The sequence below is a fragment of the Lepidochelys kempii genome, chromosome 9 (assembly GCF_965140285.1).
Source record: "Lepidochelys kempii isolate rLepKem1 chromosome 9, rLepKem1.hap1, whole genome shotgun sequence".
Taxonomy (NCBI): domain Eukaryota; kingdom Metazoa; phylum Chordata; order Testudines; family Cheloniidae; genus Lepidochelys; species Lepidochelys kempii.
The window spans coordinates 53,758,831-53,783,156 of NC_136388.1; the positions used below are offsets into that span (position 1 = coordinate 53,758,831).

General features: G+C 48.1%; 1 protein-coding gene across 2 annotated transcripts in view; it reads left to right on the forward strand.

Annotated features, from left to right (window-relative positions):
* Window positions 1-24,326, forward strand: part of SLCO2A1 (solute carrier organic anion transporter family member 2A1) — a 118,883-nt gene that overhangs the window by 53,781 nt on the left and 40,776 nt on the right. For both annotated transcript variants that reach the window (XM_073360375.2, XM_073360376.2), the window contains 2 exons: window positions 6,216-6,353; window positions 19,150-19,312. In XM_073360375.2, the coding sequence (XP_073216476.1) occupies window positions 6,216-6,353; window positions 19,150-19,312 (301 nt within the window). The remainder of the gene's footprint in view (window positions 1-6,215; window positions 6,354-19,149; window positions 19,313-24,326) is intronic.

Here is a 24,326-nt window from a genome sequence, read left to right on the forward strand (position 1 = left end):
CCGGATATCTTCTCTCCTCAGAGTGATGCTTTCAGTCCAGCTCCTCAGTCCTCCTCAGGCCAATGCTCAGGAATACTCCAGTCATCCAAGAAGCGCCTTTCACCATTACTTATGCACAATGCCTCTGTGGGATTTGGACATTCTTAGTCCAGTAAGCACCCAGTTTGCTGGATGTGAGGGAACTCCTGGATCAGGTACCTAGCTATATCAGCTCGAGACTGACCAAAGCACATCTGGAAAACTCCACAATCCAGCCTGGCTCCTGAAACTAACCTAGATCAGAGGTTGTTTTGTAATATTGTGGGTGGTATTCCAATTTCAGCTTTTCCAGAGTAATAAAACTCCCCTGCCCTTCAGTTCCCATCCCCTGGCCTCACAGCCATTGATATCAGGTGCTGGTCTTCGCATTTGCCTGGTTTCCGTGCCCACCTTCACTTGGGATGGTTCCACCTCCCTGAGTTTGTTAGTGTGTTGTTCACTCTGCATACAGAAGCCCGCAGCAAAGAGTATTAAAAATCAGTATTATTAAACCAGCCCCTTCAGCTGGGGTCACCCAGGCTCCTGTGCGGGGAGGAGAATCCTACACATCAGTTACAGTAGTGGGGAAGGGAGAGGATCAAATTGCTGCTGCATAGAGACAGGGCCTTAGGGCATGTCTATACAGTCAACACCCCCCATTCTCCTGGTGCTAGAGAGTCTCAGAGCTCAGGTCAGCTGCCGCGGGTGCCCAGTGCAGGGCTAAAACTAGCAGTGTAGACATTTAGGCTCAGCTGGAGCCTGTGCTATGAGACCCTCCCTCTAGCCGGGTTTCAGAGCCTGTGCTCCAGGCTGAGCTAGAACGTCTGCACTGCTATTTTTAGCCCTGCAGCCCGCACCTGACTCCATTGACCTGGGCTCTGAGACTCACTGCCGCAGGGGGTTTTCACCATCTAGATGTGCCCTTAGGGTCTCAGCTGTAAAATGGATAGTTGTTTATATTGCATTAGCACTGGCAGGCCCCAGCTGAGATATGCTAGGTGTGCTACAGACACACTGTGAGAGACAGCCCCAGCCCCAAAGAGCTTCCAGTCTAACCAGAGGGGGAGGGACGTGCCCAAGTAGGTCAGTGGCAGAGTCATAAATGGACCCTTGGCCTGCTGAGCTACAGCCCTAGCCACCAGAGCATGCTGCCCCCATCCCGCTCTAACCATGGCCTGCTGAGCTACAGCTTGTGACTCTGGGCATTTTCTATAATATATTTGTGAATCCTGTGTGTGCCTCAGTTTCCCCCATACTTTGCATTGCTACTCAGTGGGGAGTGGGGGAAAAGGTGTTATCCAGTGCTTGCACTCCCCTGCCTTAGCAGTGGTTACACTCCTCCATCTGTCTGCCTTTGGCCCCATTGGCACTCCTTCCCCACGGTCCCTCCCTGCATCGCTCTCTGCCTCAGGCCCCACTGTCACGCCTCTCCCCACCCCCTCTGTCACCCTGCCTTAGCCTGTCAGGGGTCTGGCCAACGAGAGTCAGACGGATTCAATTCCTGTCAACACCCCTCAAGAGGGTTCCTTCTGCCATCCAGCCAGTGACTCCTAATGAAGGGGATCATTGGCACGAGGGCAGAGAATTCCTTCTCTCATCACCACTTACTCTCCTTCAACAAGTGTATCTGCTGCTCTCCCCTATCCTGTCAATTGTGATGTCCAGTCTCTCCATTTTGGACTCCTCTGCTGCATCTAGCCCTTGGTTTCCTTCCCCATCCTCGCTGTCTTCTGCTGCCATCAAGGTTTCTGCTTTCAACCTTTCTTCTCTCCGAGCCTGGGCTTTCATCTCCCAGCTCTGTCCGCCCTTCCACTGCCCACCTTTGGCTCTCCCCAGAGCTCTGGACCTTCCTGTTTTTTTCCATGCTGCTGAGCACTTTTGGAGAAGGGCTTGGGAGCCTGCTGACTCTTTCCATGTAAATTCATCCTCTCAGGTCCGCCCTCTCCTTTGTGTACAGCTTTGCTTCTCTTGCCTAGCCCTTTGCACCATAGACTCTCACCAGCTGCTCTGTACCTTCGGTGCTCCCAGCCCCCATCCTCTAATGCTTCCTAATTAGCCCTCCTTAAGCAGGATCCAGCTGGATTTTCAAAAACTAGTTGAACATGATCTGTCAATGAGATTCTTCCTCTCCACAAGAAACCACCTTTGGCCCAGGCTTGACTCGGAGCTCTCCTTTCTATTGTTGGCCTCTGACCCTCAACTTGTCCTCTTGAGCCCATCCCCTCCCTCACTTCTCCCTTTCTTCTGGCTCCAATTTCTCTGCCTGCAATCATGCTAGTGTATCCACTCTACCAGATATCTATGTCCCCATGGAGTCTCCTCTTATCCTGCAACCTTACTCTTGAGTTTGCGAAGGAGCCTGAACCAAAACCCCAGATCTGGATCCTGGTTCAGATCCAAGTTCACAGCTTGAACCTACCTCTGTAATAATAAACCAAATCTGAACACCCAGGGAGAAATCCTGGCCTCACTGAAGTCAATGGAAAAAGCTCCTTTTGACTTCAGTGGGGTCAGGATTTCACCCCAAGAAATTTGGGAAAGTTCAGGTGTTGATCCAGATATGAAACCTTCAGATTCCATGCTGTTTGGATCTGGGGTGTTGGTGCAGCTCATGGCAGAGACATAAAGATTGGATATAGGGTTTTTGGTTTGGACTCAGCTTGGGGAAAATCACCAGTTTCCTTTCACATGCTTCATTTTCATTTCCAGAGGACACTGCTGCATTAACATTGCATAAGATCTCCATGTATGATTTAGTTGGGGATTGGTCCTGCTTTGAGCAGAGGGTTGGACTAGATGACCTCTTGTGGTCCCTTCCAACCCTGATATTCTATGATTCTGTTCTATGATCCTATGGTCTTTCCCATCCGCCCTCACAGCTGTGTCTGGCCTCTCAGGCGCTACCACCATACCAATAGAGAATAATCCTTATTATTATCCCAGCCACAGACTTGAGGAGTTTGTTAGCACTGTGATACCTTTCATCCCCAGTGTGCAGGTCCAGGCTTCCCAACTTTATCTTTGCTGGGCATTCTTCCGGAGTCCGGCAAATATTTGATTTCCTGAGAATTTACATAAAAAGACTTTTCCCTATCTTTAATAATTTTTTAGATAGTATTGGCACAGTTTGGACAAGTCACATTCCCAAGAAAATAAAGGAAAACGGAGCTTGCTAAATATAGATCAAAGAGGTTTGAGAGTGTCCTATTCCATCTCCGGAAGCGGATGACTTCCTTGCTGTATTTTACCCTTGCTCTTTTGATCGTATTCCCGCCCCACCCCAAGTAGCCTACATATTCCCTCTCCAACTCTCTATTTGTTGCGCTAGCCCATACGTTTGGTTTCCTCTGCCAGGCCCCATAGGTAGTGTGGCCCTAGGGATCCCAGCTCTCTGCTTCTCTTGTCATGCCATAAAGATCTTTAAGTCGTAATAATACTTTGCACGGATACAACCCCTTTCATCTGTGGTTCTTAAAGCTCTTTACAAACAATAACCCAGCCTCTTAGATGGGGGATAGTTTCACCTGTTTTATATATGACTGAAATGGAGGCACATCTTGATGATAATGGGCCAGATCTTCAACTCCATTTTACACTGATATACATGAGTTGAGAATCTGGCACTGAGTTATTTGCTTGGACAGCACAATAAGTCTCTCTCTGCAGGGCAGGGACTGTCTCTTTGTTAGACATTTGTTCAGCACCTAGGACAATGGGACCCTGGCCTCTGGGCACCAGTGTAATACAAATAATAAATCAGTGCAGAGTTAAGAACACAACCCAGGATTCTCAACTTCCTGTCCCCTTTTCTAACCACTAGACAACACTCCTTCCCAAACTCAATCAATTACTTCCCAGCAGGGAAAAAAGGATATGTTGTTTGCAGCAACTGATAAAATGCAATAAAACTATGTATTCCAGGTTATTAAACACTATAAATATTTTACAGTATATAATCCTTAATCCCCAGCAGCCATAAAAGTGAACACATGCATAGTACTACTGAGTCATAATATTTAGCATTTCTCTTGCATAATTACATGTTCGATGCCCTGCACAAATGTTAATGAATTAATTAAGAAGGAATAATGCATGCAGTCCTTTCAGGAGACCTTTCCATCTTCATAAGCATCTATAGCCAGCCTGCTACTAAAGAACCAGAGTCCCCTGCCATGCGTTTTCCTACTCCAGGGTTCTGGTGGTGCAGCAAGGAAGCAGGTTTAGCTGCAAAAGTCACAGGAGGTCTGTAAAGCAGCTGCAGTCGAGGCAGTAAACCATTTATCAGGCCATGACTGCCCAGCAACTGCTTGCATAGAGTGTTAAAGTCCAGAATTCCCGGCAGAGTTAAAAGTCCAGCTTGTTCTAGCACACAGATATCCTGGGAAGGGGACCCACAGCAGAATTTCTCACACTCACAATAGTGGAAGATTCCATTTCAGCTTGTACCATATCACCCACCATATGAAGGAGTAAGCCTTCCCATCCTGCAGCCTCCACATAGGGAGTGAGCCACTCATACTTACCACAAGCCTGATCTAGCCCCTGCTATGGCGTTTTCACTAATGGCTCCCCCATCAGCCTTGCCATGGAAGAGTACACTTGGGTGAAACTTACTAGGCAAAATGCTGACTGAGGGATTCCTAGCTCCTAAACCGGTCAAAACAAAATGTATAGGTTCCTGAGTCTAACTCTGAATTTACTTTTTATTAAAAATCATAATCACTATTATTAGTATTTCAGCACCACTAGCAGAGCTCAGGACCCCATTGTGCTGAGCACTGCACAGCCACAGAATAAGACACAGTCCCTGGCCCCAGATTTTACAGCTTAAATGGGCATGGAAAGACTTGCCCAAGGGCACACAGCATGTCAGTGGCACAGCTAGGAACAGCAGACAGGCTTCCAGGATCCCAGGCCAGCCCTACCCATTGTACAATGCCGCCACTACCCGAGCAGCTCTGGTTTCATTGCTCAGCTAGTCAGCTACAAAGAAAACAAAAGCGTGTGGGAGAGAGGCAGTACGTAGGGTTACACTGCAGCAGGCCGGTGCTGAACCGCTCTCCTCTGGCTGTGGCATGCCTGCTGCTCCTGCTGCAGTTCCTTTCTCCGTAATGGTGTCCCCAGTTTTGCTCAGCCGTGTCTCGCTGGCTTTGGGCCTCAGCTGCACCCTAGAAACCTCGGTGTTAGCCAGCACAGTGACTCCCTCAAAGCCCCTCTGCAGCTGTGAGGTCCATTGGGGAGCAAAAGATGTCAGACATGCGGTGGTGAGACATGGGTAGGGCTCTGGATGCATCGGCGCAAGGGAAGAAGGATGACAGATCCCTTTAGCTAGGGAGTCAGTGTGCCTAGGGTCTATTCTGCTAGCCGGCAGGGAGCAGGGAACACAGAACTCTAGGGAAACCCACGAAGATAACACGGAGCTTTAGTTTTGTCTTGTTATAGATGGCAAAGAACTGATGAGTGACTCTCCTGGAGTTGTTGGGCGGCACAGGAATATTTAGCTAGGTTTCAGGACACGCTTTACCAGCTCTTACCATCCTCCCACAATCCCTCATTGAAAGCATTCAGCCTGCACAAGGCAGGAGGTCTGTATAGTTCTTGTGGCACCTTACGAAAGCTCATGTTCAAATAAATTGGTTAGTCTCTAAGGTGCCACAAGTACTCCTTTTCTTTTTGCAAATACAGACTAACACGGCTGCTACTCTGAAACCCGTATAGTTCTTGGCCATAGCTCTGCCCATAGCTCGTCTCTGAGTCTGTGAGCTGGGAGTGCTGCAGAGGGGGATGCTTGCCTTTGGGGGAATCAGGCCAGCGTGAGAATGGACCTCATGTCACTGTGCCAACAAGCCAGAAGCAAGACGAATGGATCCAGAAGCCGAGCTCCATCCTGGTCTCCTCAGTCGGCTGTAGCAGAGACGGGGCCTTGAGAGCAGATAACATAGCTGGGGAATTGTGCCCATGCACAAACAAACTAATAATGAAATCACTCCTAAATGAAGGCCTCTGACTGATGAGGTTGTGAGGGTGACTCCTGGACCCAGCTGATTGTTAGGTTTACGCATGCTGTGTGTGATGGTTGTAAAGCGGATGTGGCCATGACTGTTGACTTGGTTACACGCCAGCATGGGGTGTGGCTCTTGGCTCCGTAGGGGCGTCGCTCAGTTACTAACTGTAATGTCATGTTGTTTTGCTCACAGGTGTTTGTGATTTGCCATGGCCTTCTCCAGTTATTCCAGCTTCTTTACAGTGCTAACTTCAAGAGCAGCCTGACCACCATTGAGAAGCGCTTTGGGCTCTCCAGTCTCTCTTCCGGCTTCATCTCCAGCCTGCATGAGGTAATTGCCTGAGATGCATGTGAATGGGCTCGGCTGGGAGACGTGAGGTTGGAGGCATTTCTCTTTTTGAAGGAGCTCTGGGCCCTATCTCTGTGTTTCCTTAGCAAAGCCTACAAGTGCCAGATGAGCTGATTGCTGGGTCTGCCTGCCAGAGACTCCCACCGTCGGGGTAAACAGAGATTTGGGAGGAGCAGGAGTCTAAGGGACTGTGGGACTAGAATTGTTGTCTGGGGAGTAGAGTACTGCTCCAGACAACCCTTTCTTCCCTCTCCTCTTACCCTCACCTCTCCTCTCACTTTTAAAGGGCAGATGCTTCCTACCGGAACTGGGCCATCTGCCCTGGTGCTCCACCTCTGTCTCTGCCGCACCACTTACAGTACTCCCTCCCACCAGCAGGGGTGCTGCAGGATTTCAGGGTCACAGTGGGAAAGCTGGGAGCCAGCAGGGGAAGCAGCCAGCAGCAGGACATTTGGACCTCATCTGCACTACATTCGTGTCCCTAAAATTCCCCGTGGCTGCCACACCCAGCTGTGACAGCAATGGTGGGAATGCCATTGTAGTCAGGGCTCAGGTGGGCTCAGTTGGGCGCTGGTGTTTTGCCCGTCATGTCACACTCTGACAAGCATGACAGTTTCAAATTTCAGGGGTGGCCTTAGCCCTGTCTACACTGGTGCTCCCACCATTTGCTACAGAGGGGTGGGGCCATTTCAGGGAAAGAAGTATAGTTTGCACACAACTTTAGAGGATGGCAGCTAGTGGGACTCTTCATTAGAGGCCACTGTGACCTGGAACACTCTAATCCTCCTAAGGGGATAGTCTTAGCGGAGACGTAAGGGGGAGAGAGAAACAGCTAAAGCTAGAACATGGTTCTCCTGCTTTAATCACTGCTGGGAAGAGAACCTGACCTACATCTTGGTGCCTATCTGCAGTGGAGGCAGGCTACTCCCATGGTTTTAACTGAAATGAACATCATGCCAAGACCTCAGAAGTGCTGCTGGGAGCAATATGTAATGTCTTGTTACATGAAGGTGCAACCCCCAATTTGTTTCATGGGTATTTGTTAAAACATTACTGAATCCTTCGCATCACCTGGGACTAAAATAGAGCATTACCAAATGCTGGTAGGTTTTATTATAGCAGCGCTGGAGTAGTGCCACCATAATTAGGGATCTGTCAGCATTTTCCATGAGAAATCCCTGTTTTCAGGCATTCCTAACTCAGATTTCATTATTCACTCTGGGCTGGGATCTGGCTTACAACTGTGGTGTAGCCCCTGAATTGTAGGTTTTTTGTTCTTTCCCCTGCACTCCTGGTGCCCAAGAGGGCCCATAGATCCAGCTAGACTGGTGCAAAAGGGGCTGTAGGACAGGTATGAATCCCCTGGAGAATGCCACAGATGCATAGGCCCCTCTGCCCAGGCACAGAGTCAGTTCTGCTTGCTCTGTGCCATCTCTGCAGCAGCTGCAGATGCATGCAGAGTTCTGGGGAGGGCGGAAGGTTCAGCGGTGCCAGAGTGGGGGCAGGTTAGAGGAAGGAGGGCTCCAAGTGTGAGTGAGGGGAGCGGGGGGCATCTCTGGGGCAAACCTGAGCCCCGGCAATTCCATGCTCCTGCAACGGGGACATTGAAACAGGGGCACAACTTAAGACCCTGACTCAGCAAGGCACTTAAAGTTAGGCATATATTGAAGCACCCCGCTGAATCAGGACTACGGGCAGTCTTGAGCTCTGCACCAGTGATGCACTAGACCCTGCAGCCCCTGAACAGGGAACATGTAAACGGTCCCCTTCCACTCCTGCAGGAGTGTTAATGTGAATCAGTGCCTCTGTTCACCAAACACTCTCAGCTCCTTCTGGCCATTGCTAAGAGGAGAGACAGCCATCAACAGCCCCAAGAATGGAGTACGCTCCCCAGTGCTCCCAGCCCCTGCTGGCCCTGAAGCAAAGGACTGACTTTGAACTTGCATTCCCTGCATGGTTTTGGGTAGCGGTAGCACTATATTGCTGGGCTGGCCTCAATTTGGCTGTTTTCAAGTTATAACTCAGCTACTCATGACTCAGGAACAGCTGTGATTTAAACCTAAAATTTGGCAGGTGGTTGGTCTTTGGCATGGGGCAGAGTCAAGTCTGGAAAGGAAAAATGTAAAACCTCAGAGGTGTTTAATTAACAAGATGGCTGCTGCACGTGCACAGCACGTTCTCTCCAAGAATTCCATCAAGGCTGTTCCTTATTACATGTACGGCTCCTGAAATGGGAAGCTCCAATTGGAGAAACTCAAGTAACATTGCAATGCAGGTCCTGGCACGAAATCAGTGCACAGTGGTATACAGAGGCCAACAGTTAGCTAGGCATGGTGAGAGGTGGTGTAGAAGTGCCTTAGACAGTAGCTAGTTAGATAGCACTGGTCAGATACCCAGATAAATACTTCTCTTTCCTTCTTTCATCCTAAACATTTTATTTCCTTTTTCCTTCTAGTGCATTCATTCATTCTCTATAAATTTAATTTGGCCCATTAAGATTGTTATCACTTCCCTGTGGGAAGGCAGGTTGCCAGCTTCCTTCACATATGGGTGATTAGGCTGCCGCTCACATAAATATGCCGTATCTCTCGCAGTCTGGCCATCTGTCTCCCGCTCTCCACCTAGAGATTGGTTTGGAGTGATTGCTAGATGTCTTGTATGGGATATTTAGCTTACACAAGGTCCTATAAAACCCTCCTGTTCAATGTATATGTGGAGCTGCTGAGGAAGGTACTGAAATGACTTGGGTAATAGTATCACTTCTATGTTGTGATGTCATGCAGCTCTGTCCTGTTCTTATGGGTTGTGGATGACACGGATTTTCAGTCTAACCCAATTGCTGGGCAAGATTTGGATGTTTAATCCGGACAGGCATAGGTTCCGTATGTTCAGATTTTTCAAGAGAGTTCAGCATGTTGTGTGTTGAGCCCTTCTGAAAATCTGTCCCAGAATGGGTTGGGTAAGGATCTTGAGGGTAAGTAATAAGTGGAGTGGAGGTGTGGCTCCATCTGCATCAGTGAGGGGGGTCTCTTCTCTCTGTTCCAAAGCAGTTCACAGAAGTGCTTTTGGATCCCTGTTTCCTCCTGGAATCACTGGTGCCATTGGTGCCCTCAAACCCCTTTTTCTCACTTATGCCAGGCCAGATTTTTGTGAGCTTTTTCTCTCGGATCTGGATGTCACCACTGTGATCTCTGCCTCAGTGACTTCTAGGTTAGATTATTGCATTTCACTGGAAAGTTCTCTGGTTCTGAGGTCACTAGGGTACACCAGCTAACAGCCCTAGATGTAATTGTCTGGGTTCTAAATGTTCTTATTGGAAAATCTTAATCTCTGGAATTTACTTCCTGCACTGGTCTGACTAAGTCCATGTTTGTCCTTTAGGGCATGATGCCCATTTCTTTTCCCAGGTTCTTGTGTGGGGAGTGAAAGTTAGCGATTGCTCAATTCTGAGGAATTATTTTTTTCTCTTGCTGTGTAACCAATGGTCAAATACACATACACCCCAGAATGCGTAATTGGGTGTATTTTGTGAAATAAACAAATACAGCTTATCTGGTTCCTGTGAAAGTCTAATATATTTCATTCACATTCGTATTCTCAGCACTTTCTGGGACAAATGCTGGCGCTCCGCTTACTTGGAATGGTACTTGCTGTATCTACGTAGGGTGCTCAACTGACAAATTATGGATTTAGGGTGGGATTTTCAAAGAAGTCTAAGAAAGTTAGTTGCCCATCTCCTGTTGCCCAACTCTCCTAGTCCCTCTTTGAAAATTCTAGCCTTACAGATATTCAAAAGCACTCAGCACTGGCCTGATTCTGCCCCTGTTAAGTCAATGAGAGTTTTACCACTGACTTCAAGGGCAGCGGAATTAGGCTAATGCTCATCATCTTTGAAAATCATAGAATATCAGGGTTGGAAGGGACCCCAGAAGGTCATCTAGTCCAACCCCCAAATCCCACCCTAAGCTTTTAGTGTCACAAATTATACCCATCATCCACATCCATATGGGTTTACAATGTGCACCCTAGCAATGCAGGGTGGTCATTCTCCTGGAAAGTGCATTTCCTGTGCTCCAAACCATTCTAGATAAAAGTCCACATCCAAAGTCCGTTGAAGTGAGTGGGACTCTTTCCGTTGACTTTGGGCTTTGGCTCAGACCTAAAATGTGGTGAAACAGCTACCGAAGTTCCAATTTGAATGGGCGAAATAACCAGCTTTAAGTGATTATAATGTCAGTCCCCCTGAAATGTTCTGGCAAAGCCCTGAACCATGTCCTAACACTCACAGCTGGGACACACCAATTTCCCCAGGACTTCTCATCCATAAAAGATATTGCCCTGTGCTTAGACCCTTCATCTTCAGAGCAAGGCAGATAACATGTGAGACGTTCCATTACAGCAATAACTTTTAGGGGGGTGAAATAACAGTCTCTGTCATCCTGTTCAGAGACCATCGATTTTCAAACAACAGAGTTGTCTTTGTTTCAGCACTTTATAATATTTTTATGTGAGTTCCCCGCCTGTCTTTCTGGGATTATAAAGTTTTCTCATTTACTATTAAAGAAATTTCAACAATCACAAGAGACAAACGAGTCAGGCCACACAAATATATAAAAAAGGATATTTAGACATAATTAACTAATTTAATAATGTTAAGTTTGTTCCAACTGACAAAACCCATGTAATTATAACTTTATGCAACTCACCCATTCTGGCTATGAATTGTACGCTCTGTAGAATTGTTTTGAGATCTCTACAGCTGTGCTAGGGAAATGGCTTCAAACTGAACACCTAGATCCAAACATCACCTCACATTACAGAGCTTCAGATGCCAGAGCCAGAATCTATCTCTACCAGGAACAAATGGGAAAGGAAGTGGTGATGCAGTGTGACTTTATCACTCTATTGTGGGGGGCGGGGGAGGAAGGTTGATAGTTTATGCCAGCTCCCAAAAGGGACATTTCCAAAGCATCATGTGGGGATTTAGTTGTGTTAGTCCAGGGGTTCTCAAACTGGGGGTCAGGACCCCTCAGGGGGTCACGAGGTTATTACATGGGGGTCATGAGCTGTCAGCCTCCACCCCAAACCCCGCTTTGCCTCCAGCGTTTATAATGGTGTTAAATATATAAACAAGTGTTTTTAATTTATAAAGGGGATCGCACTCAGAGGCTTGTTAGGTGAAAGGGGTCACCAGTACAATAGTTTGAGAACCACTGTGTTAGTCGTATATTCAAATCCTTTAAGGGGATTGTTATGAGGGGATTGTTATGAAGTATATTTTTGTGTGCATGTTGAAAGCTATCTAGGGCCAGATTTTCACCTGGTGTGAATCAGCATAGCCCCGTTGATGTCAATAGAGCGAGGATGGTTTACACCAGCCGAGGATAGGAAGAACCCTAAATCATCCAACAGTAACAGGTGTTAACTTGCTGGAAGCTGAGTGGAACCCTTTCTTCTGGCAAAGCCTGCCCCAATCCATGACAACCCAGACAACAAGAAGCCAAGTCTGGAATTCAGATGATCCACTTTGGTGTTTTAAGGAAACCTGCTGAGCTTTAGCACATGAATAGGTCCCTACCAAAGTCATGGTCATTTTTGTCAATTTCACAGTCATATGGTTTTAAAATTAGTCAGTTTCACATTTTCAGATGTTTACACCTGAAATTTCACAGTGTGGTAATGGTGGAGATCCCAACCCAAAGCAGGGTCATGAGGGGTCACAAAGCTGTTGTAGGGAAGTGGTGGGATTGCCACTCTCACTTCAGTGCTGCCTGCAGAGCTGGGCTCTGAAGGCAGCAGCCGTGGAGCTTCCTGCAGCCAAGGGAGGTTCCCGGAGGTGGGTCTGATCTCCCTGTGCTGCTGGAAGCACCCCAGCCAGGGACTCCTAGCTGCTGGTCCTAGCCAGGCTGGGAGGGACAGGAGGACTTCCTCTTCCCCTGCACAGCTGCTCTTGGCCGGGAGGGTGTGGGGTGGAGGTCAGACCCATCTCCAGGTACCTCTCCTGGCTGCCCTGGCTTCAGAGCCAGCTGAAGCTTCCTGCACCCAGGGGAGGTACCTGGAAGTGGGTCTGATCTCCCCCCAAGAACAGTCATACAGGAAAAGAGGAAGTCCCATCCCTCCCCAGCCCAGCTGACACTAGCAGCTAGAGCCCAATGCATAGTAGGAGCCGCCCAGCTGAGGCGCTCTGCCCCACCTCCATCCCCATCCCTCCTCATCTCCTCCAATAGCTAGATTTCCCAGGGGAGCTCTGATTTCATGGTCCGTGATTCATTTTTCACGGCTGTGAATTTGGTAGGGCCCTACACATGAGCAATAACATTGTCCTTTAAAAAACAGTAATAATGCACAATTTACCCCAAAGGGGATATTTAAAACAGGCTAGTGATTCCCAGAAAGGAGTGAAGCCCAGTCTAGTTAGATCATTATCTGGCCTTCTCTGGGCCCTCACACAAACACATTCAACAACCACAAAGCAAGAGTAACTGTTAGCGGAATGATATCAGATTGGAGGGAGATCTCAAGTGGGGTTCCACAGGGATCTGTTCTGGGTCCGGTGTTGTTTAAAATATTAATTAATGGCCTGGATGTAGGTATACAGAGCATACTGATCAAGTTTGCAGATGACACAAAGCTAGAGGGGTTGCCAATAATTTGGAGGATGCAGCTAAAATCAGAGGAATCTTGATAAACTGGAGAACTGGGCTATAGACAACAAAATGAAATTCAGCAAAGACAGATGTAAAATGCTACACTTAGGGAAGAAAAAACAAATGCACAAATACAGAATGGGGGAACTGAGCACTGCTGAGAAGGATCTGGGAGTTGTGGTGGATCACAACCTCAACGTAAGTCAGCAATGTGATGCTGTTGCAAAAAAAAAAAAAAAAAAAAAGCAAATGGCACTTTAGGTTGCATTAACAGAGGCATAGCATGCAAATCATCTCTCTTGGATGGTTTAGATACAACAAATCCTGCATCTCGGCAGGGATTTAGACTAGATGACCTTGGTGGTCCCTCCTAACCCTATGATTCTATGATTCTCCTGGGCAAAAAAAGGTCAGCTTCTGGCCAGCATTGCTTTCCTGGTTTTCTGGCTGTTCCTTTGGGGAGCAGGGACTCCAGACACCCCATGTGCCTGTCTCTCTCCCCTCTTTCTTTTTGTTCCATTGTCTCTTTTTCTCCTTGCATACTTTCACTCTTTCTTGAGGCCATCCTCTGTTTCCCTCTCTCCACTCACTTTCCCTTCTTCTTTTCTCTTTCCCATCAGTCATAAGCATTAAAGCCTGGTGTACACTACAAACCTGGGTCAATGGAAGCTGCCTTATGCCTACCTAAAAATGTATGTGTCTACACTACCAGGTCCCTTCCACCAACCTAACTCGCCTGTAATGTCGACTTAATTACTCCTCCTCTGTGAGAGGCACAGCACTTAATTCTATATTGATGGGTCAACAGAGAGGCAGTGTAGATGCAGCACTGTGTAAGTCAATTGAATTGGCCGCCAGGAGGTGTTCCACAAAGCTCCGCTGTGACCGCTCCAGAGATTGTTTTCAACTCCGCTGCACAGCAGCCAGGTACACAGGAAACAGCCCTTCCACTGTTAAAGCCCTGGGAACTTTTGAATTCCCACTTCCTGTTGATCAGCGCGGAGAGTTTGCCAGCCCAGCTGGGCTGATCATGGCACTCCAGCCTTCAGTACACAGGAGGTGGTGGACCTTAATGGTCTATGGGGAGAAGAGTTTGTGCAGACATGGTTCCGATCCAGCTGAAGAAATGTAGACATCTATGGAAAGATTGTGCAGGGCATGTGGGAGAAGGGCTACAGCAGGGACGTACAGTAGTTTTGCATGAAAATCAAAGAACCAGAAGACAAGGGAGGCATACCAGAAGACAAGGGAGGCATACTAGAAGACAAGGGAAGCGAACAGTCATTCTGGTTCTGCACTACAGACATGCTGCTTCTACAATAAGCTGCATGTGATTCTTGGCAGCGACCCCATCACTACCCCCCAAACCCAGCTTGGATACCTCCCGGGAGTCTGAGTCCTAGGCCACCTCAGACAACAACAAGGAGGACATTCTGGATGAGGAGGAGGAGAATGGGAGACAGGCGAGTGAGGGACCATTCTCCCTGAGAGCCAAGAGCTATTTTTAATGCCGGAGCAGTTCAGCCAGTCGCAGGACAGCATGGTGGCCAAGTGTGATGCCAGGGAAGGAACCTTTGGTGAGTATGCAATTCCAATCAAACTGTAGGGGTTGCATGTTTTTATATTTTATGTTTAATCTGAAGAAAAAATTAGGTGCAGTGGGAATTTGCTTCCCAGTGGCCACTCCAGCTATGCAGAAGGTGCCCCCCTGGAAAAGACTGTTTATGTGCACAGGGATGGCCCAGGAATCCTCTATGGAGATCCCCAGGAAACTTTCATGGAAGTACTCTGTAATCCTTTGCAGCAGGTTTCTGGGAAAGGCTGCCTTATTTCTTCCACCACGGTAGGACACTTTCCCACACCACTCTAGTATTAACCTGCTGGTACCATTGTGGAACACAGCATAGCAGCATAAGGACCAGGTCTGAACCCAGGTGCTTGCAACATCTGCTCCCTTGCTGCCTCTGTTATCCTCAGGAGACTGATATCACATAGGGTCACGTAGAGGAGACAGTGGAAGTTTTCCTTACAAGTGCTCATACCGCAAACAATAAAGCATGTGATTCCCTGCCCATGGTGATTTCCACGTCCCTCAGCCATGGTGTCCCTAACATGCCTGTGGTTTGGGGCAGGGATCGGTGTTGACCTCAGAATCTGCAAACCCAGGGCAACCGCTACCAGCAGTGTTAAGGGAAGGGGGAGTGGGCTTTCTGTGTTCTCTCATGGCCATCCCCCTCCCCGGTATCGCGTCAGACAGGTAGCAATTTGGGAGGCTTAAGGCTGGTCTCTGGTCTCAAAGCAATGTCTATGTTGCAAAGGGGAAGGGGCATTGTCCACCTGTGCTCCTGATGCAAGTTTCCCACAAAGGTGCAGCACAAGGCCCATCATTCATCCTGCTGGGCCATACTCACCATGGCTGGAACAGCAAACTGGTCCATTGACTAGCTAGAGATTCTGAGTATGTTCTGGCTTGCACTTGAGTGTAATAAAAGGAGGGATTTTTAAATAGCAACCTTGTACCAGACCCCGGGTATGCACTGACAATGGTTGCCTTGTGCTTTGCTTGCCTTACAGTGGAAAGCTTGGCTTTCAGCACATCCTCCACACTGGCAGAGAGGCTTTCGCAGATTAGAAGACAGAAAAAGAGAATGTGTAATGACATGTTCAGCGAGATAATAACGCCTCTGGGACAGCTGACACGGAGCTCAGAGCCTGGAGGATTTCATTGTCTGAAAAACTGGACGTGGAGAGCAGGAGAACATCCCAGGAGCATAAAAAGTGTGCCCCACAGGATGAGATGCTGTGGATTATGAAGGACATGTTGAGGCATCTGCTTGAGTTTCAAGGCTAGAATCCCTCTGCAGCCCCTGTAGAACAGCCTGCAAACTTTGCCCTATTCCCAATCTCCCTCCCCCAAAACTTTCCAGGAGCTGGGGGACAGGGAGAGGGAAGGTGCAATATCCCTTCTACTTAACACCAGGGAAGGGTACTAAGAACAAAAAGTGGCCATTCAAAGACCTTTCAGGGTCAAGACTTCTGTGCTTTCACAGGCAAGCTGACTTGGTTTCTTCCCTCCGAATTTTATCCCACCGCTTGCCCAAGATTAAATTATTTTTCTGTTCCTTTATATTTGTGCCATAAAAGTCAACATTTGGAGAATGAAATACTCTTTATTTATTCCAAAAATGGGGTCCTTGTGGGAGGAGGGGAGGCACAGGGAAATTAATGCAATGGCGTCGATGGTATGGGAAGGCACAACACAGATAAGCGGCACACATTACTGTGGCTCATTACTGAAATGTGTTTTCAAAGCCTCCTGAAGACACAGAGCTCCTCACTGGGCTCTTCTTATTATTAAAGGCACATTCCACCACTGTTCTGCAGTTGCTCAGCCTGTTGTTGAACCACTCCTTACTGCTGTCCAGGTGGCTGGTGTACAGCTTCATAAGCCATGGGAGCAAGGGGTAGGCTGGGTCTCCAGGATCACTACTGGCATTTCAAAATCATCAGTGGTTATTCTGTGGTCTGGAAAAAAAGTCCCTGCTTGCAGCTTTCTGAACAGACCTATGTTCCTAAAGATGCATGTGTCATGCATCTTTCCTGACCATCCCAGTTGAAGTCGATGAAATGCCCCCTGTGATCCACCAGCACTTGCAACACCATTGAGAAGTAGCTTTTCAATGTATGTACTCTTTGGCAAGGTGGCCTCATGCCAAGATAGGGATATGTGTTTCATCTCTAGCCCCACCGGAGTTAGGGAACCCCACTGTGGCAAAACCAGCCACTATGTCCTGCATGTTGCCCAGAGTCACTACCCTTCTTAGGAGAAGTCTATTAATGGCCCTGCAAACGTGGATCACAATAATTCCCATAGTGGATCTACCAACTCCAAATTGATTCCCCACTGACCAGTAGCCGTTTGGCATTGCAAGCTTCCACAGAGCAATCGCTACTTGCCTCTCCACTGTCAGAGCAGGTCTCATTTTAGTATTGCTGTGCTTCAGGGTTGGGGAAAGCTCCTCACAACATTCCTGGAAAGTGGCCTTCCGCCTTCAAAAGTTCTGCAGCCATTGCTCATCATTCCATAGCTGCATAATAATGTGATCCCACCAGTCTGCAGAAGAGAAGAATGAGGGGGGATTTGATAGCTGCTTTCAACTACCTGAAAGGGGGTTCCAAAGAGGATGGATCTAGACTGTTTTCAGTGGTAGCGGATGGTTTCAAGTTGCAGTGGGGGAAGTTTAGTTTGGATATTAGGAAAAACTTTTTCACTAGGAGGGTGGTGAAACACTGGAATGTGTTACCTAGGGAGGTGGTGGAAACTCCTTCCTTAGAAGTTTTTAAGGTCAGGCTTGACAAAGCCCTGGCTGGGATGATTTAGTTGGGGATTGGTCCTGCTTTGAGCAGGGGGTTGAACTAGATGACCTCCTGAGGTCCCTTCCAACCCTGATATTCTATGATTCTATGAGTCAGTGCTTGTTTCCCAGGACCAGAAATGGTGCTCCACCATGTTCAATTGCTGCATGACTGCCAGCAGCAACCGGGAATTGTTTCATTCTATGGCTTACAGCAGGGCTGCTTGAAAGACATCACAATGTTCCATGTGGCAGCTCCTGTCAAGCTTCCTTCCCCACTCTGAACTCTAGGGTGCAGATGTGGGGACCTGCATGAAAGACCCCCTAAGCTTATTCTTACCAGCTTAGGTTAAAAACTTCCTCAAGGTACAAACTTTGCCTTGTCCTTGAACCCTATGCTGCCACCACCAAGCGTGTTAAACGAAGAACAGGGAAAGAGCCCACTCGGAGACGTCTTCCCCCGAAAATATCCCCCCAAGCCCTACACCCCCTTTTCTGCAGAAGGCTTGATAAAAATCCTCACCAATTTGCATAGGTGAACACAAGACCCAAACCCTTGGATCTTGAGAACAATGAAAAAGCAATCAGGTTCTTAAAAGAAGAATTTGAATTAAAGAAAAAGTAAAAGAATCATCTCTGTAAAATCAGGATGGTAAATACCTTACAGGGTAATCAGATTCAAAACATAGAGAATCCCTCTAGGCAAAACCTTAAGTTACAAAAAGACACAAAAACAGGAATATACATTCCATTCAGCAGAGCTTATTTACCAGCCATTTAAACAAAAGAAAATCTAACACATTTCTAGCTAGATTACTTACTAACTTAACAGAAATTCTGAAGAGCATTCCTGACCTGGTCCCGGCAAAAGCATCACACATACAGATAGACCCTTTGTCCCCCCCCTCCCCTCCAGCTTTGAAAGTATCTTGTCTCCTCATTGGTCATTTTGGTCAGGTGCCAGCGAGGTTACCTTAGCTTCTTAACCCTTTACAAGTGAAAGGGTTTTGCCTCTGGCCAGGAGGGATTTTATAGTTCTGTATACAGAAAGGTGGTTACCCTTCCCTTTATATTTATGACAGCTCCTATCTCAGCTCTGGAAATACTGCAGGATAAGATGTGCGGTGTTTGTAATGCTCACAACAACAGTGCACAGCTGAGCAGGGTTCATGCTTCTCGGGCTACGTGTGGCTAAGCCTGGATTTTGAAAAAGGCATGAAAAAACATGGGTTTGCCATTGATATCAGGGTAGGAAGGGAGGAAGCTGCATCATGGGAGATTGAAGTCATGTTTCGGCTCCCCCCTGCAACAATGTCTTGGTCCCATGAGGCATTGCAAGTCCATCCCAACCCCACCTGCTGTTAGTTGCACTGTGGGGTAGCTATCCATGGTGCACTGCTCTCTGCATTGAAGCAAGAGCTGCTAGTGAGGACGCACTCCACCGTTACAATGAGTGTTGTGTGGACATGCTTTACTGACTTAATTACTGTGGTGGGTGGACATCAACTTAAATTAAGTCGACTTAACTTCGTAGTGTAGACATGCCCTAAGTCTGCCCTGTCAGAGGGGATGCTGTGAGGTGCTGTCTCAGGACAGGGTGGCTAATGATGCCTTTGTAGTGACCTCCACCCCTTTCTCTCAGTGCATGGTGCCCTGTTGTGCTTTTCATTTTGGTGATTGTAGCATCCAGAGGCCCCAGTGGAGAATAGACCCTCAGACATTCGTGTCCTTCCTGCCCTCCATGACATTCTCTCCACTTTGCTCTCCCCACCCCAGATTGGCAATGTTGTCCTCATCATCTTCGTCAGCTACTTTGGCAATCGAGTTCACCGCCCCCGGCTTATCGGCTTGGGGGGCCTGCTGCTAGCCCTGGGGGCTTTCCTGGTGACCCTTCCACACTTCCTCTCTGACCGGTACAAGTTTGCCCAAATGAACACGGGTAAGTGACTTGATATCCTCCTGGGGGTTGTAACTCCCCACCACATCCGCTGGGGGCAGCATGAGCCTTCCCAGTCAGGATACTCACCCTCTCCTTCTCCTTGCCAGGAGTGCACTGGGGGTGCAGAACGTGTAAAAGAACTGAACTTGTTGCAGTATTGCCAGCTGCAAGAGAGCAGAAATCCTGAGATTTGAAAAACCCACCAAATCATGGCTTTTACTCTGTCATTTAACTCCCCTCCTCTGCTCCTCTGCCATTGTGCGTGTGGTCATTTTGGGTTGAAAAGACAGCCTTTACTGCACACACACATGCATCCGTCTCCCTGACTGCTGGGTAGAGACTCCACTGAACCTTTAAGACAGGCAAAATGTCATTAATTTCCTATGACTGTATCAAGCTCTGCCCTCCTAGTCCCCCCCATCACTCCCTCCCATTCCTCGCTGACCCTTCCCCCCAGATTTCCTTCCCATTCTCTGGTACAGTCACCTGCTCATTCATAAGTCAGACACAAAGAATCATGCCCTTATTTTAGAAAACATGAGCTGTATTTCCCCTCACACCTCAATTATGATGGGCCGGTGTACAAACCCTAAGAGGGATGGACAATGTGGACTGACTTCAAGACTGATGCTTAGCTGGACAAGATTTAAGACCAGAGAGATTTATGGGTTTGAGCCAGTTTGACATAACTACACAACCCATTTTGAGTGCAGTGACTACATTTATAATCCTTAAACATTATTTCTTTTGAATTACTCCTCATATTCAATGCATTTCATACATTTCTTTTAAATCCTTCTGCCTGCTTTGTATAATTGTGATCAGCTAGATAAATTGTCCAGTAATAATGACAGTTTTATTTACAAAAATGGATCCAATTATAATTAATTGCAGAAATAGCTAAAAATACTTCATTTTTATTGTATTTATCCTTCCTCTCTGCTGCCCCAGAACCACCCCTGTCTCTGGGATCCAGAAACTGCTACCCAGACTCCCCCTCCCACCCCCGCTTCCTTTTCTCTTTGCCCCCAGCTCTTGCGGTAGCTCTTCCCCAACACCACAACCCTCTGTTCCATTCTACTCCCATAGGGCCTGATGTGGCAAGGCTGGGGCCCTGTTCTGCGCCCCACAAGCTCTCACTCGTAGCGCAGCCCATGTTTCCAAACCAGCCCTGAAAATGGTGGGAACAGAGGAACTTTATGCGTCATCACAAGAGCTGCCATTGCAGGCTCCGCAATCACGGGACGCGTGATTCATTTGCTAGAGTCAGCAGCACTGTTGTTAGTTACTGTTTTCTTTCAGGGATCAGTGGAACAGACTAACTGACCTATTGAAAACAAATGATCTACCGCCAGATGTTTGTTTAGACAGTGGCTGTGTGGGCTGGGGAGGTGGGAGTCAAGAGAACTGGGTTTGATTCCTGGGACAAGTCGCTTCACTTCTGTTTCCCCTGTCTACTGAGGTTGCAAGTTGTTTGGTGCAGGGATTATGTCTGTGTACAGTGCCTAGTACAATGGAGCCCTGATCTCAGTTTGGGCCTCTAGGCACTGCCGTAATATAAATACACAGCATCATATAGTGACCCCTGTACATATACCTGGAACTTTGCTTCGCTAACATTCCTGCCGCCGGAGCTGATAACTGCAATAAGACAAATGCAGTTGTCCTGCAAGGGGGCGTGAAGACATTTCCAGTGAGGAGAAGCCTTCGTAAATGACATTATGGCTTTAGGACTGTGGATCTCAGCTCGTCACAGCCATGCCAATGCACAGCTTTGACTTCCACGTACATATTCATTCAGTTGCATAGTAACACTGAGGCATCTCAGGCAGTGCATTTCAGGGCAATCGCTGCACTTCTTGGAGGGCTTAACCCCACTTGGCCCTCTGCCCTCACTTCTTCTGACACCCATGAGGCATGCTGCAATCTCTGTGAAATAACTTGCCTATCATGTCTTATTATTTAAGTGAATGCCAAGATGGATTAGGGCCAAAGGATCCCTGCAGGATGGGGGATCTTACATGGTGGATATATGTTGCCTGCCCAGAGAAGTTAATGGACATGCGTGCATGTCTCTCTGTTTGTTAAAAGAAAAGGAGTACTTGTGGCACCTCAGAGACTAACCAATTTATTTGAGCATAAGCTTTCGTGAGCTACAGCTCACTTCATCGGGTGCATCCGATGAAGTGAGCTGTAGCTCACGAAAGCTCATGCTCAAATAAATTGGTTAGTCTCTGAGGTGCCACAAGTACTCCTTTTCTTTTTGTGAATACAGACTAACACAGCTGTTACTCTGATCTCTGCTTGTTATGTGTCAGCCTTCCTGTGCCCTGCCGCCAGAGCAATTCTCTTGATAAGCAGGAAGAGCTGGAAGCATGATGGTGCTTTGTGCTCAGCCCCTTCCTGGGGTGACTATCTTGGAACAATGCGGGGGAGGCATCCAGAACTCTAATTTGAATGCAAACCACTTGGCTTCCCATTTCTGCAAGCCCTTTCCCATTTTCAGGCATATCAGCAGCAATCCTAGGTTTACATGTGCCAGCAAATGTCTCAGTTTGCTGCCTGACAAGACGTTGCTGATGATGGTACCACTTCAGGCTGGCTAGAGATGGAGGCAGCACCCATCAGGAATCTGTAACTTCCTCCTTCCAGGGCCAGCCTTTTAAGTGACCACGCTCAGTTGGAGCCAGATTTCCACAAGAAGATTGTGAAATTCTGAAAACCCAGCCCTTAGACTTAGTTGTTCTTCTCTGTAAAAAAGGAGATGGATTCAGACTCACTAAAGTCTCCCTCCAAAAGGGCGTGTCGCTCGTGCAATAATTTGAGGCAGGGATAGGATTGCCAGCCCTCTAGGATTGGTCTGAAGTCTCCAGGAATTAAAGATTAAGCTTTAATTAAAGATTATGTCATGTGATGAAACCTCCAGGAATACATCCAACCAAAATTGGCAAACCTAGGCAGGGACTGTCTCTGACTTTGTACAGCACCTGGTGTGATAGACCTCAATCTCAGTGAAGACCTTTGGGCACTACTGGAATACAAATAACAATAATGGGTCTCTGGCTGATTCTAACTCAGCTGAAAGGGTGTGGGGACAGCAGGGGTGAAAGTGAGCCGGTACGGGCCGGTACGGCGTACTGGTAAGAACCCGCACTGGCCCGTACCCAGCCCACATTAAAGCACTCCCTGCCCCTTTTGCCTTCCCTGTCGGCAGCTCTGCCGGTACGGACCCTACCAGCAGGGCCGCCAATGGGGTAGGGATGGGGGAGAGCACAGCAACATTAAAGGGCTGCCGCGGCAAAGGACTGTCCTTAAAGCGCTGCCCCTTCCCCCCGTCGGTTGCCCTGCCAGTAACCGGGGAGGCAAAAGGGGCAGGGACATTAAAGCACTGCCGCAGCAAAGGACCCTATAGCGCTTTAATGTCCCTGCCCCTTTTGCCCTCCCCCACCCCGGCCGCCAACAGGCCTGGGGGGACGACAAAGGAAGCAGCTGTCCTGGGGCCGGCGATTTAAAAGGGCCCGGGGCTCTGGATGCCGCTGCCACTACCGCAGCAGCGGCATCCGGGGCCCCGGGCCCTTTAAATCAATGGGAGCCCTGGGCCACACAGCATGGAAGGGCTGGCTGGAGGACCCCCGCCCCGGCCCACCCTTCCGCTCAAGGCCCCGCCCCTTCTGGGGGCTGGAGACCCCCTGCCCCGCCCCGTACCGGTAAGTGTCCTCAGTTACTTTCACCCCTGGGGGACAGGGAAACCTAAAGGCAAAGCCCCCTCGCTTTGTTATTCCAGGGCCGTGCTTCCTTGCTCTGGACAAGTTGCCATGACCAGTGCTCTTCTGAAGCCCAGGTTCTGTAAAACATAATTAAAAAACAACTCTCCATCATGGAACTACACGTTTTCCAGAGTTCATCCTCTGTCAAATACGAAAAACAGGTTCTTACCCATATCACTAGCTGCCTCGCTTCCATCCATGCCCAAACATTTTTGTTTGAAAAGTTGGCTGATTAACAGACAAGCCCATGGGTAGGATGTCAGACAAATGCCACGTGTCCCTGTGATCTTACCAAGAAGCCTTGGTCCCACAGCGAGACAGTTTGTGAACAATGATTGGATTTACAACAGGATTTGTTCTTTATTGACCAATGAAATGGATCAGGGAACAGGTGTCATCTGCTCTGATTCTTTTCTTATTAGAGCCTCATATGTCAAAATGCCTGAACCAAAACACAGCCTTGTGGCTTCTGGCTGTGGCATTCATGGACAGGTGTGTCCACATCGAACGTGTCTTGTGCACCTGGGCTGTGTTGTTCCAGGTGTTTCATGAAGCTGTGCTGGTGCATAAATTGTGTCTGTTGCACTGGGGTTGTGGTATAGCATGAGCCTTACCCGTGCTCCCCGCCGATGTGACAAATGCTGTTGCACTGCAAACTGGTGTGGGCCCAGTGATGGAGAAGGCCTTGTGATTCTGTGTTTAGACGTGGTGCTGCACAAGCCCAGTCATGCACATTGTGCTGTTACGTGGTGATATGAAAAGGTGGCACAGTTACATCCCTCTCTACAGACCTAGGCCTGCGAACTCCCATAGCAGCACCATGAAGTATTCTGGGGAGCTCAGTTGGCCACTATTTGTTATTTTAGTTACCCAGAACTAGAGGGCACTGAATAATCAACTAGCTCTGAGATAAGTTTTCAGGGAGTGAGAAGAGTGGACAGATTCTTTTGCCATGCTGCACTAGGCAGCCTTCTATTGGTGCCAGACTCCTGCCTGCTCCCGTGGTAATATGGTTTCCAGAGGCAATCCCCTGAGAGCTGGCTATGTGCATTTACAGATTGCATTGCCACAGGCTTATTTGGAAGGCTCAGAATGCTTGTCAGGAGTGCTGGGGTCTCTGTGGGTTAAGATATTATTACTGTTATGATTAGAATGTATAGGGTCCAGATACCCCAATCAGGATCAGGCCCCTGTTGTGCTAGGTGCTGTACAAACACACAAGAATTTATAGTTCCTGCCCCACAGAG